At 37.5% G+C, this 24,222-nt stretch overlaps 1 protein-coding gene across 1 annotated transcript in view; it reads right to left on the bottom strand.

Annotated features, from left to right (window-relative positions):
* DNAJC3 (DnaJ heat shock protein family (Hsp40) member C3) overlaps positions 1–24,222 on the bottom strand; it is an 88,663-nt gene that overhangs the window by 43,247 nt on the left and 21,194 nt on the right. Inside the window, exons 3-4 of the mRNA XM_042979413.1 lie at positions 17,008–17,132; positions 14,787–14,861 (exon numbers count right to left, since the gene is read on the bottom strand). Coding sequence (XP_042835347.1) covers positions 14,787–14,861; positions 17,008–17,132 — 200 coding nt within the window. The remainder of the gene's footprint in view (positions 1–14,786; positions 14,862–17,007; positions 17,133–24,222) is intronic.

Genomic DNA, 24,222 nt, shown 5'->3' with positions numbered 1-24,222 from the left:
GTCTTACAATTGATAGCTCCTTATATCTGATGAATTATGGCATATTTATACTATTACCCATTTATAGCATTATTTCTGATTCAAAGAAAAAGAGCAACTGTAGCAAGCTATAGCACACATTGCTATCTTTATATTAAATTATAACCAAATTTATTTCATGCCTTTAAAAGTACTGCTCCCTTTTCTTCCTAGTTCATAATACTTAGTATTTTTTTTTAACTTTGGTTATTTCTGATTTAGTTAACTTGAAGCACCACAATCATTCTTTCTGTACTAAAAGATTAAAGATGGAAAAAACAATGCCTAAAGTTATATTGATGCATTTGGTAGATTTATGTTAGTTTGTTTTCAAGTAACACAAACTACCAATGAAGAGTTTATTTATTAAAAATCACACCAAAGCTTTGTACTTAAATTAAAAATTAAATTGCAATTGGCACTGATATTTATCTAATAATATGGCTGCTCACCAAAAACAAAATGTGAGTTGCCAATTTCATCAAAATAAAAAATACCGAAATATGAAATAAACATTTAAACTGATCATTACCTTCACTGTATTTGGATCACATGGAACACTGCCTTGATCTAAAGATTTTTCACTTAAACCCAAAGCATTGATAGCAAAGATAAATAAGGAAAAGATAAAACACCGAAGTCCAAAAACAAATGAGTTTAAAGTGCATTTACTGTATCTTGAAGTTGATAAGAAGGAAGAATTTATAGATCACAAATTATTAAATAAAATGAGTTGCTGAGAATCAGGAAAATTTTTAAAACATTTTTTTTAATGTTTATTTTTTATTTTTGAGAGAGAAACAGAGCATGAGCAGGGAAGGGGCAGAGAGAGAGGGAGACACGGAATCCAAAGAAGGCTCCAGGGTCTGAGCTGTCAGCACAGGGCTCAAATTCACTAACCATGAGATCATGACCTGAGCCGAAGTCATACACTTAACCAACTGAGCCACCCAGGCGCTCCAGGATATTTTTATAAAAATAAGGGAGTCGGGGGCGCCTGGCTGGCTGAGTGGGTTAAACATCCAACTCTTGGTTTCAGCTCAGGTCAGCACAGAGCCTGCTTGGGATTCTCTCTCACTCTCCCTCTCTCTCTGCCACCCCACTCATGTTGTCTCTGTCTCTCTCAAAAATAAGTAAACTTTAAAAAAAAAAAAAAAGAATAAGAGCGTCAAACCATATGATCATTTTCAACAGATGCAGAAAAAGCATTTGACAAAGTACAACATCCATTCACGATAAAAACCATCAACAAAATAGGTTTAAAGGGAACAGACCTCAACATAATAAAGACCATATATGAAAAACCCACAGCAAACATCACCCTCAATGAAGAAGAATGGAGAGCCCCTCCCCTAAGGTCAGGAACAAGACAAGGATGTCCACTCTCACCACTTCTATTCAATATACCACTGGACATCCTAGCCACAGCAATCAGACAACAAAAAGAAATAAAAGGCATAAAAATCTATAAGGAAAAAGTCAAACTTTCCCTATTTGCAGCTGACATGATATTATATACAGAAAACCTGAAAAACTCTACCAAAAAACTGCTAGAACTGATTAACAAATTCAGTAAAGTCGCAGGATACAAAATTACTCTACAGAAATCTGTTGCACTTCTACACATCAATAATGAAACAGCAGAAAAAGAAATTAAGAAAACAATCCCATTTACTACTGTACCCCAAATGGTAAGATACCCAGAAATAAACCTCACCAAAGAGGTGAAAGACCTGTACTCTGAAAACGATAGAACACTGATGAAAGAAACTGAAGATGATGCAAAGAAACGGAAAGACATTCCATGTTCATGGATTGGAAGGACACTGTTAAAATGTCTACACTACCCAAAGCAATCTACACATTTAATGCAATCTCTATCAAAATACCAACAGCATTTTTCACAGAACTAGAACAAACAATCCTAAAATTTGTATGAAACTACAAAAGACCTGGAATAGCCAAAGCAATCTTAAAGAGGAAAAAAAAAAAAAAAAACTAAGTTGGAGGCATCACAATTCCAGACTTCAAGTTATATCACAAAGCTGTAGTAATCAAACAGCATGGTACTTGCACAAAAATAGAAACATATAGATCAAGGGAACAGAATACAAAATCCAGAAATAAGCCCACAATTATATCATCAATTAATTAATCTTTGACCATCCAATGAAAGACTCTCCAATGAAAAAGTCTCTTCAACAAATGGTGTTGGGAAAACTGGATAGCAACATGTGGAAGAATGAAACTGGACCACTTTCCTATGCTATACACAAAAATAAATTCAAAATGGATTAAAGACCTAAATGTAAGACCTGAAACCATACAAATCCTAGAAGAGAGCACAGGCAGTAATTTCTCTGACATCAGCTGAGCAACTTTTTTCTAGATATGTCTCCTGAGGCAAGGAAAACAAAAGCAATAATAAACTATTGAGGCTACATCAAAATAAAAAGCTTCTGCACTTGTTGTGATGACTACACGGTGATGCGTGGAAGTGCTAAATTACTATATCGTACACCTGAAACCAATATAACACTGTAAGTTAACTAATGGAAATTAAAATAAAAACTTTAAAAAATAAAACAAATTTAAAAAATAAAAAGCTTCTATACAGTAAAGGAAACAATCAACAAAAACTAAATGGCAACCTACAAATTGGGAGAAGATACTTACAAAAGACATATCCAATAAAGGGTATCTAAAATATGTAAAGAACTCATAAAATTCAACACCCAAAAACAAATAATCCAATTTAAAAATGGGCAGAAGACATGAACAGACATTTCTCCAAAGAAGACATACAGATGGCCAACAGACATATGAAAAGATATTCATCGTCACTCACTGTCAGAGAAATGCAAATCAAAACTATACCTCACACCTGTCAGAATGGCTAAAATCAACAACGCAACAAACAATAGGTGTTGGCGAGGATGCAGAGAAAGGGGAACCCTCTTGCATTGTTGGTGGGAATGCAAACTGGTGCAGCCACTCTGAAAAACAGAATGGAGGTTCCTCAGAAAGTTAAAAATAGAACTACCCTATGGCCCAGCAATCACACTACTGGGTATTTACCCAAAGAATACAAAAACACTAATTCAAAGGGACACATGCACTCCTATATTTATAGCAGTGTTATTTACAATAGCCGGGATACAGAAGCAGCCCAAGCAAGTGTCCATCGATTAATCAAAGGATAAAGAAGATGTTTAAGAAACAGGACTGCCTGGGTAGCTCAGTCGATTGAGTGTCCAACTCTTGGTCTTGGCTCAGGTCATGATCTCACAGTTCGTGGGATCAAGCCCCACATAGGGCTCTGCACTGACAACACGGAGCCTGCTTGGGATTCTCTCTCCCTCTCTCTCTCTGCCCCTCCCCCACTCACTCTCATGCTCTCTCTCAAAATAAATAAATTTTTTTAAAAAAAGATGCTTAAAAAAACAAAACAAATGAGCAAAGGGGAAAAAGAGAAACTAAGAAACAGACTCTTAACTACAGAGAACAAACTAATGGTCACCAGAGGGGATGGGGGCGGGGTAGGTGGGTGATTAAGGGGATTAAGGAGTGTGCATTTGTGATGAGCACTAAGTGATTAAAATAAAAACTTGAGGAAAAAAAAGTATAAGACAGGCATATTTTCTCTACCCATCCTTCTCTCCTAAATAATTGTTCTCTGAGTTTCTATCTGAGGGAATAGCATGGACATGTAACCAATCTGAACAATCCAGAAACCCGGGCATCATACCTAATTGTTCCTTCTCCCTTAGCACAATCACTGCATCTCTCTTGATCCAACCTCCTAAATGTCCACCTATTTCTCTCAATCCCCACCTACTCCAGCCTAATCTTTGGCCTCCATAAAGTCACACTTGGACTACTTACTGCAACAGCTTAATTATCAGACTGTTTACTTCCACTCTCGTCTTCTTCCAACCCATTTTCCAGAGTAGTCTGGGTTTTACTGAAGCAAAACCCTGATCATGACATTCCCAGCATAAACCTTCCATGGCTATTAAACGAATGAACAAACACACACCCAGGTCCCAGCATTACATATGTCCTCTCTGCAATCAGACCCCTGTTTACCTGTCCAGCATTCTCAAACCCCTACTCCAGTGGTACTAGAGGTGTCGTTTTCTTAAATGACAGGATGCTCACCGTCTGCCTGGATGGCCCTCCCAGCCACTTTGCTAACACAGATTCATTCATTCTCTTACCATTCAGACTTCAAGTACATCCTCCTTTAAAAAGGCCTTTCTTGACTCCAGACTCCCAAATCCCAGCTAAGTTAGGTGACCATTCTGTCTGTTCCCACAGGGCTAAATCACAACATTTGTCATATGGTATCATATTCGCCAGATTATTTCTTACCCTAGTACAATCTCTCCAAAGGCTGAGACTAGTTTTCTTCATCAGCAATTCTCTAACACCTACTATTCTGCCTTGCAAATAATATGCACTCAAATGCTCACTGACCTAACAAATGACCACATGCACTGGCTACAGCAGGAGTCACTGATGGCTCCAAGACAAACTAAACCACGTAAAGTACTGATCAGGATTAGGATAGCTGGTATGGACCTGACGTGATGCTCATTTACGGGACAGCCTCCAACAGTAGAGTAACCTGTACACCTAACAAAGAACGAGTTTCTCACTGTAGCCCAAAAAGAGATTAAGTATATTCAAATTTCTGTTCCGTTATGTAAAATGTAGTTGAATACATCTACCTGGTTGTATATAGCACTTTACTAGTATGATTAAATCTTTACTATATGTAACAGGCTCGTAAATGCTCCTAAATACCACAAAAAGTCCATTTAACTAAAAAATATATAAAGCAAACAAGTTATTATGGATCATCTATATTCACAAATCTTTAAAAATTAATAAGGATTCTTTAATTGCTAAAAATAAAATACAGTCATAACACAAAATTTATCTTTTCAAACGAGACCCAGAAATCATCTACTTTATGGTACCAAACTTTAAAGATAGGATGTCATCTATACAATTTCTATGCTTTGCAATGAGGAAAACAAGGTGCTCAGAAGGGAAGAACTTCTCAAAGTCACCTTTCTTTCAAGAAGTACCAATGTTATCAGTTTCTTGCTTATCTTTCCAGAGGTTTTTGTCTGTATATAAGCAAATACATGTTTTCTCACACTTCTTAATGCGAATAACAACAAATGTTCTGCACCATGTGAAACACATACACGTTTGAGTCCTGTGCCCATATTCGACAGGAATAGCCCTCAGAGCATGCATACAATTACTAATGACAGCGGAGAGCAACAATACAGTGCATAAGAATGCAGGTTCTAGAATTTTCTAACCTACTTGCTTGCTACTGGTGTAATCTTGGGCAAGTCACCAAACTTCTCTGAACCTCTATTTGCTCAGCTGAAAATGAGACTACCAGTATACCAGACCACAGAGGCAGAATAGCGATTAAGTGAAATAATCCATACAAGTCCTTAGCAATACGCCCCGTGCATGCTGAGTGCTGTACAAACCATGGCTAAAGTACAAAAGTAGATCTAAAACCCAACGCTCCTTCCTGCCTCTTGTTCCAAAACTTGTCTTTTTTCTTCAGAATTTGCTTTATACAACTTTAAAACAGAAAAAAACTATAAATTTTAACCAATTGCCACTTATACCAGTTTAGCACACAAAAGTTTTCTGTAATCAGAAATAGCATTTACACACAATTTTTATTTTGCCCTTTAATTGACTTTATTTTGTAATGTAGGTCTATAAATCAATAGCAAACATAAATAATTCTTGTTCATGAATATTATTCTATCATACTGACACAATATTCTCTAATAGTTTCCAAAACAAATAGAACTCCAATAAGTATCTTTGGGCAAAATGTTTTTCTTTCATAATACTTACTGCCAGATTTTTCTGTAAAAGTTCTATTTATACTTGCAATGTCAACAGTATTATATAACTGGAAACATTTCCTTAAAGTCTCATCAGGGTTGGGCTGTATGTTATCTATTTTTGCTAAACATAAGAGATAGTGGTCCTGTGAATAGTTCTAATGTTCATCTTTACATTTAGAAAGACTGGACACTGTAGACACTGGGTTTGGGTTTATATCTCGTGTTGTCCATCTGATAACATTCTTTTATCATTTTCCCAATAGAATCAAGGTTCCAAATGCTTAAAATTTAATCATCTATATACATATGTTAACTGATAAGTTCTTCTCAATATTCTCATTTCATGATGCTCTAACACCTACACCCTTGGGACACTGTAATTACTGTTCAGACAAAAGATATACATGTCAGATTTTCTAATTATTAATCTGAATCTTAAGTCCAGGTATTTCCAATTTACTCCAAGTGAAACATAAAATAACTGTAAAATAATAAATTCTGTACTTGTATCTTTCTCTAAACCCAATCCAATCTAATTATTATTACACACAACAAAATTGTTATTACATATTAAACATAGCTTTTGCAGTGTTAAGATTTAACTTGGCCTCCCATCTGTATTCCCATGGGGAACTGAGGTGGCTCTGTTGGTTAAGTGTCTGACTCTTGATCTTGGCTCAGGTCAGGATTGCATGGTTCGTGGGTTCGAGCCCTGCGTCAGGCTCCACGCTGACAGTGTGGAGCTTGCTTGGGATTCTCTCTCTCCCTCTCTCTCTGTCCCTCCCTGCTCACTCTCTCTCTCTAAATAAGTAAATAAACATTAAAAAAATTTTTTTTTTAATTTCTTCTACAAATTTAAATATGTGAACACTTTCCTGAAGAAAAAAAAATCACAAAGATTATTCAATGTGAAAAATGAAATTAAAAACACAGTACCAGGGGCACCTGGGTGGCTCAGTCGGTTGAGCGTCCGACTTCAGCTCAGGTCATGATCTCACGGTTTGTGGGTTTGAGCCCCGCATCGGGCTCTGTGCTGACAGCTCAGAGCCTGGAGCCTCCTTCTGATTCTGTGTCTCACTCTCTCTCTCTGCCCCTCCCCTGCTCACACTGTCTCTCTCTGTCTCTCAAAAATAAATAAATGTAAAAAACATTTAAAAAAAACAAAAAAACACAGTACCATTTTAAATCATCCCTCCCACACCCAAAAAAGAACTCGGGTATATACATTTAACAAAATATGTACAGGATCTGTACATTGCAAGTTACAAAACACTGATAAAAGAAATCAAAGACCTAAACAAATGGGGAGGCATATTATGTTCATGGATTGGAAGACTCAACATAATAAGTATTTCATTTCTCCCCAAACTGACTTTTAGACTTATTGCGATTCCTTTCCTATCAAAATATCAGCAAGGCTTTTTGTAGACATAGAGAAATTTATTCTAAATTTACATAAAAGGGTAAAGGCCAGGGAATACCTAAAACAATACTGACAGAGAAGAATAAAGTGAGAAGGAATCATTCCACTCCCTAGTAAGACTCCTTATAGAGCTAAAACACCAACAGAGTACAGGAATGGCAGAGGGATAGACACACAGAAAACAGAAGAGAGGACCCAGAAATACACCCACCCAAGTACAGCAAACGTCTTATTTTTAAAGGTGTGAAAGCACTTCAGTGAAGGACAGAAAGCCTTTTCAAAATATGGTGCTGGAACAATGGCATATCCAAAGGCAAAACAAATCAACCTCAACCTAAACTTCACACATTACACAAACATTAAGTCAAAATAGAACACAGACTTAAATGTAAAACATAAGACCATAAAACTTTAAAAAAAAAATAACATAGGAGAAAACGTTCAGAACGTAAGGCTTGGAGAATAGTTCTTCAACAGGACACCAAAAACAGTGTATGCAGAAGAAAAAGCAAAATGGATAAATTGAATATCATCAAAATTAAAAACATCTCTCTGAAACACCCTGTGAATAGTAAAAGACAAGCTATGGACTGGGAGAACATATTTGCTGACCACACATGTGATAAAGTATTGAAAATACATAAAGAGGGGCACCTGGGTGGCTCAGTCAGTTAAGCATCCGACTCTTGATCTTGGCTCAGGTCATGATTTCATGGTTCATGTGACCAAGCTCCCAGCCTCTGTGCTCACTGTGTGGAGCCTGCTTGGGATTCTCTCTCCCTCTCCCTCCCTCTCTCTCTCTCTGCCCCTCCCCTGCTAGCAGGCACACCCATGTGCTCTCTCAAAATAAATAAATTTTAAAAAGAAAAAAGCAGTGACAAAACCACATACTGGCAAAGATGCAGAGGAACATAAAATGGCACAGTCACTCTGAAAAGCAGTTTGGTGGTTCCTTATAAAACTAACCAGGCAATTATGACACAACCCAGAAATTGCACTTCTAGGCATTTATCCCAGGAAAATGAAAACTTCTGTTCACACTAAAACCTAGACAAGAATATCTGTAGCATTAAAAAAAAAAAAGTTCATACCAGTTTTATTCATAATAGTGAAAAAGTGGAAACAACCCAAATGTCCATTAATTGATGAATGAGTGTCACACACATACCATGGACTACTTAGCAATTAAAAGGAACTAAGTGATATATGCAACAATCTGAATGAATCTCCAGGGAATTATATGGAGTAAAAAAAAGTCAATGCCAAAAGGTTATATAACGTTTGTCCATGTATAATATTTGAAATGTCAAAATTAAAGAAATGAGTAACAAATTAGTGGTTGCCGAAAGTGGATGAGGGGCCAAAACAGTATGTGAGGGAAGTGGGTGTGCTTATAAATGGGCAACAGGAAGGATCCTTGTGGCAACAGAAATGCTCAGTATGTTAACTGTGGTGTAAATAAAACGTGTATCAAATTAAACACACACGCAGACACGGACACGAGGCCTGGGTGGCTCAGTCCATTGAGCATCTGATTCTTGGTTTTGGCTCAGGTCATAATCTCACAATTCGTGGGATGGAGCCCCACATCTGGCTCTGCACTGACAGTGAGGAGCCTGCTTGGAATTCTCTGTCTCCCTCTCTCTCTGCCCCTCCCCCGATCACTGTCTCTTGCAAAATAAATACACAAACATTAAAAAAAACAAAAACAAATGAAAAAACAAAAACTACTACTAAAACTGAGGAAATCTGAATAGACAGATTGTATCAATGTCAATATCTTTGTTGTAATATCGTACTATAGTTTTATAAGATGTTATCATTGGGTGACAGTAGGTATTGGGTAAAGGGTATACAGGATCTCTCTGTATTATTAATTACAACTGTATGGGAATCTACAATTATCTCAATACAAATTTCAATTAAAAATAAAAAATCATTCAATTCCACTGTCATGGAAGTATCCTGTAATAATAATAGCAACGGCAATTTTAAGAATGCACTAGCAGAAGTATGACCGTCAGAAAACAATCAAAAAGTGGCAATGCTGGCTGGTTCTTTGAAAGAATAAACAAAATTGATAAGCCCCTAGCCAGGCTTATAAAAAAGAAAAGAGAGAGGACCCAAATAGATAAAATCATGAATGAAAGAGATCACAACAAACACTACAGAAATACAAACATCTGTACGAGAATACCATGAAAAATTATATGCCAACACACGAGGCAATCTGGAAGAAATGGACAAATTCCTAGAAACTCATGCACTACCAAAACTGAAACAGTAAGAGACAGAAAATTTGAACATACCCATAACCAGCAAAGAAACTGAATCAGTTATCAAAAATCTCCCAACAAACAAATCTCCCAGAGTCCTGGGCCAGATGGCCTCCCAGGGAAATTCTACCAGACATTCATTTTCTTAAATAGTATTCTCTTTTTATTTTATTTTTTAAGTTTATTTATTTATTTAGAGAGAGAGAGAGAGAGCATGCACACGTGAGTTGGGGAGGGGCAGAAAGAGAGAATCCCAACCAGGCTCCACGCTGTCAGTGCAGAGCTCGACACGGGGCTCGAACCCAAGGACCATGAGATCATGACCTGAGCCGAAACTAAGAGACACTCAACTGCACTATTCACCATGATCAAATGGGATTTATTGCTGGGCTGCAGGGCTGGCTTAGTGTTCTCAAATCAATCAATGCAATACACCACATTAACACAAGAAAGGATAAGAACTATATGATCCTCTCAGGGTCACCTGGGTGGCTCAGTTGGTTGAGGGTCCGACTTTGTCTCAGGTCATGATCTCGCAGTTCGTGAGTTTAAGCCCTGCGTTGGACTCTGTGCCGACAGCTCGGAGCCTGGAGCCTGCTTCCGATTCTGTGTCTCCCTCTCTGCCCCTTCCCCCCTCATGCTCTGTCTCTCTCTGTCTCTCAAAGACGAATAAACATTAAAAAAAAAAAAGAACTATAGGATCCTCTCAATAGATGCAGAAAAAGCATTTGACAAAATACAGCATTCTCTCTTGATAAAAACTCTCAAGAAAGTTGGGAGTAGAAGGAACATACCTCAGCATTATAAATGCCATATATGAAAGACTCACAGCTGTAACATCCTCAATGGGGAAAAACTGAGAGCTTTGTCACTAAGGTCAGGAACAGGGATTTCCACTCTCACCACTGTGGTTCAACTTAGTATTGGAAGTCCTAGCCTCAGCAATCAGACAACAAAAAGAAATAAAAGGCATACAAGGAAGGAAGGAAGAAGTCAAACTTTCACTCTTCACAGATGACATGATACTCTACGTGGAAAACCCAAAAGACTCCACCAAAAAACTGCTAGAATTGATATATGAATTCAACAAAGTCACAGAATATAAAATCAACATAATGAAACTGGTTGCAGAAAGAGAAATTAAGAAAACAATCCCACTTACGATTGCCCCAAAAACCTTAAGATACCTAGGAATAAACCTAATAACCAAAAAAGTAAGTTCTATACACTATAGAAAGCTTATGAAAGAAACTGAAGAAGACACAAAGAAATGGAAAAACATTCCATGCTCACGGATTGAAGAACAAATATTGTTAAAATGTCGACACTACAAAGCAATCTACACGTGCAATGAAATCCCCATCAAAAATAATAGCATTCTTCATAGAGCTAGAACAAATAATCCTAAAATTTGTATGGAACCAGAAAAGACCCTAAAATTTGTATGGAACCAGAAAAGACCCTGAATAACCAAAGTAATGTTGAAAAAGAAAAGCAAAGCTGGAAGCATCACAATCCTGGACTTCAAGCTGTATTACAAAGCAGTAATCATCAAGACTGTATGGTACTGGCACAAAAACAGACGCAAAGATCATTGGAACAGAATGGAGAACGTAGATATGATATGGACCCACAAATGTATGGCCAATTCATCTTCCACAAAGCAGGAAAGAATATGGAATGGAAAAGATAGTCTCTTCAAATGGTGCTGGGAAAACTGGACAGCGACATGCAGAAGAAGGAACCTGGACCACTTTCCTATAACATACACAAAAATATATTCAAAACGGATGGAAGACCTAAATGTGAGTCAGAAAACCATCAAAATCCTATAGGAGAACACAGGCAGCAACCTCTTTGACCTTGGCCACAGTAACCTCTTACTTGACATGTCTCCAGAGGCAAGGGAAACAAAAGCAAAAATGAACTACTGGGACCTCATGAGGATAAAAAGCTTCTTCTGCACTGCAAAGGAAACAGTCAACAAAACTAAAAGGCAACCAACAGAATGGGAAAAGATATTTGCAAATGACATATCAGATAAAGGGTTAGTATCCAAAAACTATGAAGAACTTATCAAACTCAACACCCAAAAACAAATAATCCAGTGAAGTAATGGGCAGAAGACAGGAACAGACACATCGAGATGGCTAACAGACACATGAAAAGATGGTCAACATCACTCATCAGGAAGTTACAAATGTTCAACATCACTCATCATCAGGGAAATACAAATCAAAACCGCACTGAGATACCACCTCACACCAGTCAGAGTGGCTAAAATTAACAACTCAGGAAACAAGAGACGTTGGCAAGAGAGAAAGGGGAACCCTCTTACACTCTTGGTGGGAATGCAGCCACTCTGGAAAACAGAATGGAGACTCCTCAAAAAATTAAACATAGAACTACCCTATTACCCAGCATTTGACTGCTAGGTATTTATCCAAAAGATACAAAAATGCTGATTCAAAGGGGCACATGCACCCCAATGTTTATAGCAGCACTATCAAAAATAGCTAAATTATGGAAAGATCCCAAATGGCTACTGACTGATGAATGGATAAAGAAGAGGTGGGGTGTGGGGTGTGTGTGTGTGTGTGTGTGTGTGTGTGTGCGCAATGGAATATTATTCAGTCATCAAAAAGAAATGAAATCTTGCCATTTGCAACAATGTAGATAGAACTAGAGGGTGTTATGCTATGCAAAATAAGTCAGAGAAAGACAAATATATGATTTCACTCATGGAATTTAAGAAACACAACAGATGAACATAGGGAAGGAAAAATAAGATAAAAACAGAGAGGGAGGCAAACCATAAGACTATTAACTACAGAGAACAAACTGAGGTCTGCTGGAGGGGAGGTGCATAGGGGGATGGGCTAAAAGGATGACGGGCATTAAGGAGAGCACTTGTTAGGATGAGCACTGGGTGTCATATGTAAGTGGGTTCTACTCCTGAAATCAATACTACACTGTATGTTAACTTACTTGAAGTTAAATAAATAAATTTTAAAAAATAAATAAAAGTGGAAAGTCCCCCTTTTGTTTCTGTGAGGTTTGGGAGGGTTTTTTTTTGTTTGTTTGTTTTTTAGAGAGAGAGCAAATGCAGGGGAGGGCAAAGGGAGGGGGGCGGGAGGGAGAAAGGGATGGGAGGAGGGAGAGGAGAGGAAAGAAGAGAGAGAGGAGAGAGGGGGAGAGGGAAGGGAGAAGGAGAGGGAAGGGGAGGGAGAGAGACAATATCTTAAGCAGGCTCCATGCTCAGTGTGGAAACTGACACAGGGCTCAATCCCACAACCCTGGAATCATGACCTGAGCTGAAATCAAGAGTCGGATGTTCAACTGACAGAACCACTCAGCCACCCCTCTGTGAGGTTTTAATATTGATCACAGAAAAGACATTAACTGAAGACATACCCAAAATTCAAAGAACTCACTTTTCCAGAAGGATATATCCAATGCCCAGTAAGGATTAATTTTTGCTAAAGCTTTCTTCTAAATTGTGTTATTCCTAAAAGGCTACTCTAATGTTATGATTGAAAAACAATTCTACATAATAGATTTAGGCATTTGTTAAAAAGAAGGAAACTCATTCTTATGTTTTATCATTCATCCATCCATTCAACAAATTTCTCACAACACTTGCTATGTATAAGAACGATGCTGGCGGGGCGCCTGGGTGGCGCAGTCGGTTGAGCGTCCGACTTCAGCCAGGTCACGATCTCGCGGTCCGTGAGTTCGAGCCCCGCGTCGGGCTCTGGGCTGATGGCTCGGAGCCTGGAGCCTGTTTCCGATTCTGTGTCTCCCTCTCTCTCTGCCCCTCCCCCGTTCATGCTCTGTCTCTCTCTGTCCCAAAAATAAATAAAAAAAAAAAAAAAAAAAAAAAAAACGTTGAAAAAAAAAAAAAAAAAAAAAGAACGAGGCTGGGGACTCAGCTGCCATCACATCCCACAACCTATCCTTCAGCCTGTTCTCAAGCACCTTCTCAAGTAGTAAGGAAAATTAAATAAACATAAAAGGACATCCAGTTTTACTGAGACCAGGAGACAGCTGCTGATTAGATTTTAATACAATTAAGTCTAATGTTTAATTTCTCTGCATATGACTGAGTACTGTGAAAACACTGAGGTTATGAAATACTAAGGGTATAAAATACTGAGGTTATGAAAATATTAGAAATTTCAGTTTTATTTTCATAGTGGTTATCATCTAGTAACTAAGTATTTTTATAAACTACAAAAATGCAAATAATGAACAATGGGGTTTTATACAGTTGACCTTTGAACAACACAGGGTTAGGGGCACCGATGCCACCCACCCCATGCAGTCAAATCCTCATAAAACTTCTGACTCCCCCAAAACTACTAGTAGTCTACTGTTAACCAGAAGCCTTAACAATAACATAGTCAATTAACACATACTCTGTATGTTATACGTATTATATACTGTATTCTTACAATAAAGTAAGCTAGAGAAAAGAAAACGTTATTAAGAATGTCATAAGGAAGAGAAAATGCATTAACAGTACTTATACAGCCCACATAAAAGTGGACCCATGCAGTTCAAATCCATTTTGTTCAAGGGTCAACTGTATATATGCCCTTTCTAGACCACTTCAGAAACAAATCCAGATGGAACAAAAATGCAGGTCTTAAAATAAGCTTCATGAGGGCATAAAGACTTTGGCTGTCTCTCCAACAAATCATTTTTCAATTATAGGTAATCTATAACATCCCCCAATGAATTCAAAACACTACACTTTGTAGAGTAGCCATACAGGAAATTACAAAACTCCCTTTTAAGAATGTCTCATTATTCCTTTAAATCAAATGAAGTGTTTCCCAGGGGTATCTAGAGGAGTTTTAGAATAGTTCAGTTGATATCTCTAGATCCTCACGGAAAACAAAGCAGAACACGTGAGCTATATAAACTGAATTAAAATTATATATTCATTCCATATACTTTATCTTCCAACTCTTAAAGTGATTCTTTCATGTCAGCCACTATGTATTAATACAGAAACTGTGATTTTTATATATACAAATCAAATGATTTTCCCTTTTAGCTACAAAGTTATTACTAAATGTCTTACTATATAAAAAAATAAGTCCAACATGTTCACTCATCTTCATAAAGGAGTTCAACATCTTCATAAAGCCAAATACAAGCTGAACTTACCACTTTTTTAAAATCATCTTCTGCTTCATCAAGTTTTCCTTGTTTGAGTAATAAGTGACCTCTCTGTAATCTTGCCTAGAAAAAAGAAAGGGCGTTCTGAGAACCACGCATTACCAAATTTTCTTTAAACACAAAGAATGAAACCAAATACACTAATGAACTATTAACGAAATATTTATTTTTCCAATGCCCATTTGACTTGGCACTCTTGAGAACAATTCCTGGAACCAATGAATGTGTACAATTTTTAAGCATTAAGTATGCTTCTTTAAAAATACTTTTTGTGCTATATCCCCCAAAATTGAAAATATGTATCCACACAAATCTTGTACATGGATGTTCAAATCAATAGCTAAAAAGTAGAAATCACCCAAATTCCTATCAACTAATAAATCAATAAGCAAATGTGACACACACACACACACACACACACACACACACACACACACAATGGAATATTGCTATTGTTATTCAGCATTAAAAGGAATGAAGTACTGACACGTGCTACAACATGGGTGAACCGTGAAAACAATCTGCTAAGTGAAAGAAGTCAGACACAAAAGGACAAATACTGAATGATTTCATTTATATGAAATGTCCAACTAGGCAAGCCTACACAGAAAGAAAAGTGGTTGCCAGAGTCCAGGGCATAAATGGGGAGTGACTGCTAGTGGGTACTCGATTTCTTTTGGGAGTGATAAAAATGTTCTGGAACTAGACAGTGGTGATGCCTGCACAACCTTGTGAATACACTAAAACACCACTGAATTATACACTTTAAAAAAGGATGAATTTGATGATATGTGAATTTTATCTCAATATTTTTTTTTTTTGGCCATCGTAATAACTTTTTTGTCACCACAAAAAAAAAGCTGTGTAATTTGGGACTTTACCAATCAAAGTTCTAGATATAATTTTGTTTTTATTAACTTTGGAAATATTCACTCTACTACAACCGAATAACACCTCTTCCCTTTTCCCATGCATCATTTTTCCCCCTCCATCTCTGGTATTCCTTTTCTCATGTGCATGATCCCATCTCTTCCAAGAATACCAACTCTCTGATGACCAATGTGACCATAAGACAGAAACCACACTGACATTCCACTAAAACTTAACACATTACTGGGGCGCCTGGGTGGCTCGGTTGGTTGAGTGCCCAACTTCAGCTCAGGTCATGATCTCGCAGTCGATGGGTTCGAGCCCTGCATCCGGCTCTGTGCTGACAGCCCAGAGCCTGGAACCTGCTTCGGATTCTGTGTCTCCCTCTCTCTCTGCCCCTCCCTCACTCACACTCTGTCTCTCTCTGTCTCAAAAATAAATAAACATTAGAAACAAAAATTTAAAAAAAAACACATTACTTTGACAGTACAAAAAATTTCCCTGATCCTCTGTTAAGTGCATCAACACACATAAAAAGGAAAACGAAGCCACTTTAACTAATAATACTAGGAAAATGAACTACTCAACTTTTGTGAAAGGTTGTGCTCAGTTAGCTAGGTAAAGTAACAGATTAAAGGAAGTCTGACACTTGGCAATTCCATCCTAAAATAATAGTAATATTTCAAACCAAACATTCACCCATATCTAATCAGTTATCCCAAGTCCTTTTTAGATTATGGCAGGATATAAACAATAAACGGGCTACCAAATTAATTTTGAAAGCATCTAACTTATCCCATTATTTTAAGCCATTACACTAAATGCCAAACATCAGGATATCCCATTAGACTGTAAATTCCTCCATTTCTGAAGCTTGTGTGTTGGTTGCAGGGGAGGATGCCATCTAATTCAGAACTGTGTCCTTACTACAAACCACTATGTAAGTGACCTATCTCCTTTTCTTTATCTTTCCTATGATAGCCTTAATTAGAACTACTGTCAGTCACCTGACAGCCTGTTAATTCAATAGCCTCTTGATCAACTGGTTACTCAGCCTCACATCTTGCCCTACACTCCCCCCAAAAACAGGTCTTTCTAAGCCACAAGGATGATGTCACTGCCAAGCTTCTAAAATTCACCAAATTTACCCACTGTTCCTTTTTCACACAGATCTTTGATTCCAGGGACTTTGGATTGTTCTTGCTGCCCAGTCTACTACACCACAGCAGCTTCCTATGCTCCCCAGCTATGCCTAACAGGTCGATCCTCACCTTTAAAAACAAATTACCTCTTCCAAACTTCCTTAAGTTTTCTTTAAAGAAAGTTTAGATGCACTTACTGCAGTAAAATCCATCTTCAGTTCAATCACCTTAGTTAAATCAGGAAGTGCTGCTTTTGATTTGCCCATAGCTAAAAAGACAGTAGCTCTCCGATAGTAAGCAATATAGTTATCTGGGTCACCATCTGAAAATTAAAATAATAAATATTAGCTCTCGGTAATTTCCTTAAAAACACAAATCACCTGAACCATACTAGAGTTTGCAATTCCCTTAAGGCATTAAGAGTCTTTCCATCAATAATGGGTCCAGTTGACTAGCAAGATCACTACAAATAAATCCAGAACAGGATTGGCAAACTATAGTCTCTGAGCCAAATCCAACCCACAGGCTTCAAGAATATCTTTTACATGTTTAAAGAGTTGTCAAAAAATAAAAATAAAAATAAATGCACAGAGACTGTATGGCTGAAAAGCTTAAATATTCATCATCTGGCTCTTTAGAGGAAATGTTTGCCAACCTCTGATCTAAAATATTAACTATATTCGACTCACAACTTTTATAAGTATGCAATTCAGTCTTTGTCTTTACTGAAATTTCCTTAAGTTAAATACTGATTGAGGAGCACCTGGGTGGCTCAGTCAGTTAAGCATCCGACTTCAGCTCAGGCCATGATCTCATGGTTCGTGAATTTGAGCCCCTGTGTCAGGCTCTGTGTGGACAGCTTAGACCCTGGAACCTACTTTAGATTCTGTGTCTCCCTTTCTCCCTGCCCTCCCCCACTCATGCTCTCTCTCTCAAAATAAACATTAAAAATTTTTTTTTTAAATACTGATTGAGAATGTGACTATGCTTTATTCAGAGTTAAGAAAATTATAGACTTCCAATTAAACTGACATATTAAATGTACAATCTCTGTTCCCTCACAAATTCCAATTAAAATGGCAGTGAAGAAATAAAGGTACAAACCTTAGGACAAAGGAGGAGAAGGGAAATGAGACAAGACTAATTAAGTTACCAATATTTAAAAGAAGGAAAACAGATGGATGATTAGGTTTTTTAGCTAATTCTACTTTACTCAGTGGAAGTAAACCTTGTGCTGCCAAACAGTCCTTCTAGAAAGCAATTTTGAAATACATATGTGTGTGTGTGTGTGTGTGTGTGTATAGATATATAGATATAGATATATAGATATATATCTTGACCAAATCCAGCCACGTGTCTTAAACAAATATTTATTTATGCACAGTTCTATCATTATAAGATTTACAACTAAAACTCTCTGAAAGTTCTACCCCTGAAGGTCTTATCATCTGAAAAACATGACCAATGGCAATCTATGACAGAATGGTTTGTCATCATTCAAAATCATGGTTTTGAGCAGTTGTTAATGGCATTAACCTACCTGAACCACTGCTGAGCAAAAGACGGCAGGAGGATAAAGTAAAGCTATAAAACCATATATGAGAGAAGATATACAAATGGCCAAAAGCACATGAAAAGATGCTTACCATCACTAATCATTAGGGAAAGGTAAATCAAAACCACAGTGAGATACCACTTCCCATCCATTAAGATGGCTATTACAAAAACAAAGGAAGGAAGGAGAGAAAGGGAGAGAGAAAAATGGGGAACAACTGCTTAATGGGTAGAGTTTCAGTTTGGGATGATGAAAAAGCTCTGGAAATGGATGGTGATGCAGGTTGCACAAATATGTGAATGCGCTTAGTGCCACTAACCTAATACACTTAAAAATGGTCAAAACAGTAAAATTTTGTAACATACTTTTCATTATACTATTTTATTAGGATCATATTTTTGAAAAGCTATGAAAACTGGGCATTTTAACAATTAAAGAACTATTTTTTCCTCAAATCTGAAACAAAAACCAAAAACAATCCATAGATCCCAGCTAAGCATCAATGAAATTTCTTTCCTGATCAATTTTGCTCAGGAGACCAGGAAAAAAAAAAGAGCATAGTCAGCCGCCTGTATATAGGGTATTTCCTACAAAATGCTATAATTAGCCTGAGGAAAAAGTAAGATATAGAGTAACTATACTTAAGAGCATAAATGATATATAATATTTTTAGGTTCAGTTTATATTTGATTTAGAATGTACAATAAATTAAAAATATGTGAGTCTGGGCAGCATAACTGGCCTGAACAATGACTTGATACCAGTCACTTTTAAGTGACTGCCTCTAAAAGTAAAAGGAAATTCACCACATGTCAACAGTAGTTATCTGGGCAGAGAGATCAGATTTTCTTCTTTATACCAAACACATTCCAAAATGTTTCATAATAAACAGAGTGCTTTTATATTCATTAATTTAAAAAAAATTAAGTTTTCCATGACTTATTTACACTAAGCAAAAAATACTAGAAGTAACATGATTTAAGACCTGGAGTTTACATCACACATGATCATCTTCGTATGTCCAAATCCTACTCAATCTTTGAGGCACAGCTCAAATGACTCATTTGATGACACATGTGAAATATATACCTTCCATTCCTTCAATTTCCATAACATTCTATAATATAGTATACCTCTTACTGTGCCCATAACACTTATCACTCCCTCTGGTATCAATTATTTATACACACACCTCAGTCTAGAGAAAATAAAACTCCTTGAGTGAATTCACTCGAGTGTCTCCATATGACCTGGCCCAAGGTATTCAAATAAAAGGAAATGGAAACAAATTCCTGATCACCACAACAAATGCCAACACTGAGACCTGCCTAGGACAAGCAAGGGGCTAAAGTCAGTACAGACATGGCTTCTTTGGTCTTTCTTTCATTTCCACAGGACACTGTAGTACTCAGCGGGTCCCTGGAGCTAGCCAGCTTTCCCACAGGGTCTCCTCAGCCCTACCATACCCCAGGAGCTCCTCCCTTGCTTCTGGCTTTGATTCCTGGGTCCTTCTCATTGAGAAAGCCCAAGAAATCCTTCACATTGGCTTCTGTTCTGTTTGCTTTCCCTAGTGCCATCCTGTTGTGGACAAGGAGGAAGCACGCCAACATCAGCCCTGCCACAGACCAAGAGAAACATTTCCCAGCCTCCGGATGAATATGGTCCACTTCCCATGGGTCTTGTTTCCAGAGCCAGGTCTGTAAACCCAGGGAGCAAATGTTTTGTTGTCACACTCTGTCCAGTCCAGAAGAGGTTTTTCTCAGAGGGGACAAAAGAGGAAGGGGGCTAAAGTCTCTGCTGCATTGCCCGCCCTCTGGTCCCTGCAGTCCTCCCAAGTTGGCACAGAGGGTATGACAGACACTGCCATCTCTTGCTTTTCAAAGAGTTGCTGCTTGTAGATTCTGACCTCACTGGTCCGGGTAAGCTTTCCATTTGGAGTGCTTTCCATCCAGGAGGCAAAGCAAACAAACATCTGGTCACCCAGTTTCCTTTCTCCCTGCCAGCCACCCCATGCAGGGATTCCAGAGAACAGACCTGGCTCTTAAAAAGATGTGCCTCACCAGGATATTCAGATCATTCTCCCATATGAAATCAGCAATGGCATGTTGAAAAACAGATGTCGGTTATTTTGACCTCTGTATCTAGTTCTTTCAAGAAAAAAAAAAAAAAGAATGCTTAATGCTAGCATTGGGCAACTTATCAAGAAGGTACCTACACTTCTATTTGGGGAAAAACTGACCATTTCAGTCCATGCAGAAAACCTCTAATGAGGATTACATATGACACAGCTTTTAAGTATTTGATTACACATATATTAAAAAATGTTTATATACAATAATCTGGAGCACTTTCATTTACTTTATTCTTCAGTTTTTAGGTATTTTTAAGATATGAAATCAGATTAGAGACCCATTTTATAACAATGAACCTACAAAATTGAGTAATCAAATGACAATGGCTCAACATATGAATCAAGAATCGATGTTCTGAGTGCCTGGGTGGCTCAGTCATTAAGTATCTGACTCAGGCTCGGGTCATGATCTCACAGTTCACGAGTTTGAGTCTCACACTGGCCGAGCCCTGCTTCAGGTGAGCACGAACCCTGCTTCAGGAGAGCCCCCGCTTCTCTCTCTCTCTCTTTCCTCCCCCCACCTCCCACTGCCCCTCCTGGGATTTTCTCTCTCTGCCCCTCCTTCACTTGCTCTCTCTCTCTCAAAATAAATAAATGTGCTCTTTATTTTTTTTCTTTTTTTTTCATGTTTTCAGTGAACACCTTGTTTTGTTTCTTAATATAATTTATTGTCAAGTTAGCTAACATACAGTGCATACAGTGTGCTCTTGGTTTCAGGTATAGATTCCTGTGATCCATCGCTTACATAAAACACCCAGTGCACATCCCAACAAGTCCATCCACAAAGCCCATCACCCATTTTCCCCTCTCCATTGCCCCTCCCATCAACCCTCTGTTTGTTCCCTGCATTTAAGAGTCTCTTATGGTTTGCCCCTCTCTGTTTGAAACTATTCTTTCCCCTTCCCTTCCCTTCCCCCCATGGTCTTTTGTTAAGTTTCTCAAGTTCCACATATGAGTGAAAACATGAGATCTGTCTCTGACTTATTTCACCCAGCATGATACCCTCCAATTCCATCCACGTTGTTACAAATGGCAGGATTTCATTCTTTCTCATTGCCAAATAGTATTCCACTGTATATATAAACCACATCTTCTTTGTCCATTAATCAGTTAATGGACATTTGGGCTCTTTCTATAATTTGGCTATTGTTGAAAGCGCTGCTATAAACATTAGGGTACATGTGCCCCTATGAATCAGCACTCCTGTATCCTTTGGATAAATTCCTAGTAGTGCTATTGCTGGGTCGTAGGGTAGTTCTATTTTTAATTTTTTAAGGAACCTCCACACTGTTTTCCAGAGGGGCTGTACCAGTTTGCATTCCCACCAACAGTGCAAGAGGGTTCCCATTTCTTCACATCCTCGCCAGCATCTGTTGTTTACTGAGCTGTTAATTTTAGCCACTCTGACTGGTGTGATGGTGGTATCTCAGTGTGGTTTTGATTTGTATTTCCCTGATGAGAAGTGACGTTGAGCATCTTTTCATGTGCCTGTTGGCCATCTGGATGTCTTCTTTAGAGAAGTGTCTATTCATGTCTTCTGCCCATTTCTTACTGGATTATTTGTTTTTTGGGTGTTGAGTTTGGTAAGTTCTTTATAGTTTTTGGATACTAATCCTTTATCTGATATGTCATTTGCAAATATCTTCTTCTATTCTGTCAGTCGCCTTTTAGTTTTGTTGATTGTTTCCTTTGCAGTGAAGAAGCTTTTTATCTTGATGACGTCCCAATAGTTAATTTGTCCTTTTATTTCCCTTGCCTTCAAATCAATGTTCTTAGTCGTATGAGGTCACGTGAATGGCAAAACAAAATAGTTTTCCCTAGATCTTCATCTTAAAATACCAACAGTTCCTAGAACTAGTGTCCATTCCTGTATCATTGTGCATGAAGTAGCAACTGAACAAGGATCAGTTTAAAAATTCATGCTTAATTTCTCATAAAACAACATCTGACAACCTTGAAAATAATCACTTATCCTGTTATCCATTCAATACACAATACAGTTCATTATTTAAAATACTTGCAAGCCTACCTATAGAAATACTAGATTTCATGTGAAAACATGCCATTCAAATTGTTATACTCGTTTATTAGAAACTTGAACATGAGAGGTGGATTTAAGGTCTAATCTTCAAACTACTATTCAAATATGAAAAGATAAGCTGTAATAAAATACAACTAATGAAGAAAATACATCAGAAAGCCAATTACAAATGATGTTATAAACAGTGGTAGTGGAAAACAGAAAGACCACACTTGTCTAAATACAGAAAAATGTTATTCTTGCTCCCAGCTAACCCAACTCTATCCCTTCATTTAAACTTTTACTGAGCACCTACCGGAGATTAAAATAATAATGGCAAAATAGGATACTACCTATCTTTAAGATGTGTGTGTGTGTGTGTGTGTGTGTGTGTCTGTCTGTCTCTCTCTCTCTCTCTCTCTCTCTCTCTCTCTCACACACACACACACACACACACACACACACACACACAGAGGAATATTACTCAGCCATAAAAAAAAGAATTAAATCTTGCCATTTGCAACATCATGGATGGACCTAAAAGGTATTATGCTTTATGCTAACTGAAATAAATCAGGAAAAGATAAATACCATACGATTTCATTTATTTTATTTTTAAAGGTTTTAGTTTTAATAAACCTCTACACTCAACATGGGGCTTGAACTCACAACCCCAAGATCAAGAGTCACATGTTCTACCAACTGAGCCAGCTAGGCACCCTCCATACGATTTCACTTATATGTAGAATCTAAAAAACAGCATAAGCAAACAAACAACAGACTCTTAAATATAGAGAGCAAACTGATGACTACTGGATGGGGTGGGGTAGAGAGATGGGCAAAATAGATAAAAAGAATTATTTATTTTATAAAAAAGAGATGAAACACACAGTAGGGGAATATACTCAATAATACTATAATAATGTTGTATGATGACATGACTACACTTATTGTGGTGAGCACTGAATCATGTGTAGAATTGTCAATCACTATGTTGTCCATCCACCTGAAACTAACATTGTATACTAATTATACTTCAGTAAAAATAATGACAATGGTAATAACAACAATGAGATTCTACCTATCCTTAAGAAGTTCACAATCTTTTGCATTAGAACATGATGTTTAAAAAGTCACTAAGGTACTTTCTTTCCTTCTGTCTAAACGTGAATAGTAAATGCCCATCCCCATTTCACAAATGAGGTCCAAATGTGATGAGAAAGCACCATGATACGTTTGTGACAAATAAATGTAGGCATAGATTTTGTTTTCTGATTTAGCAAAACTATAAATGTGATACTGATTTTCTTACCAAGCAAATAGAGAAAACTATCATTTCAGACATGCCTACCATTTAATCCACCACATTAGACAGGCATTCCTGCCCGATATAGCTCAGACATTCTGTTAGGTCTATCAAAAAAGTGATTTCAGACCCTAGAATTCATTATTTCCTTAAGACCATGCAGCAGGAATGAGAGTCAGGTCATTTTCACATTGCACTGCAGTTTTCTCTAATGATAAATCTCTAAACAATACTTGTGTCTGACTACTTCATAACATTGAAATGGATGCAACTGTTTTAGAAGACTAATTGGAAAGTGATAATCAACATCCTTCCTTAAATCACAGTTTCCGACAGATCAAGAATATTTCCCCATCTTAAATCTTAAAACTCCTGCCAAAAAATATTCATATGCCAGATA

Source organism: Panthera tigris, chromosome A1 (genome assembly GCF_018350195.1).
Source record: "Panthera tigris isolate Pti1 chromosome A1, P.tigris_Pti1_mat1.1, whole genome shotgun sequence".
NCBI lineage: Eukaryota > Metazoa > Chordata > Mammalia > Carnivora > Felidae > Panthera > Panthera tigris.
The sequence above is the reverse complement of the archived record's forward strand: the minus strand, read 5'-3'. Positions and strand labels throughout refer to the sequence as shown.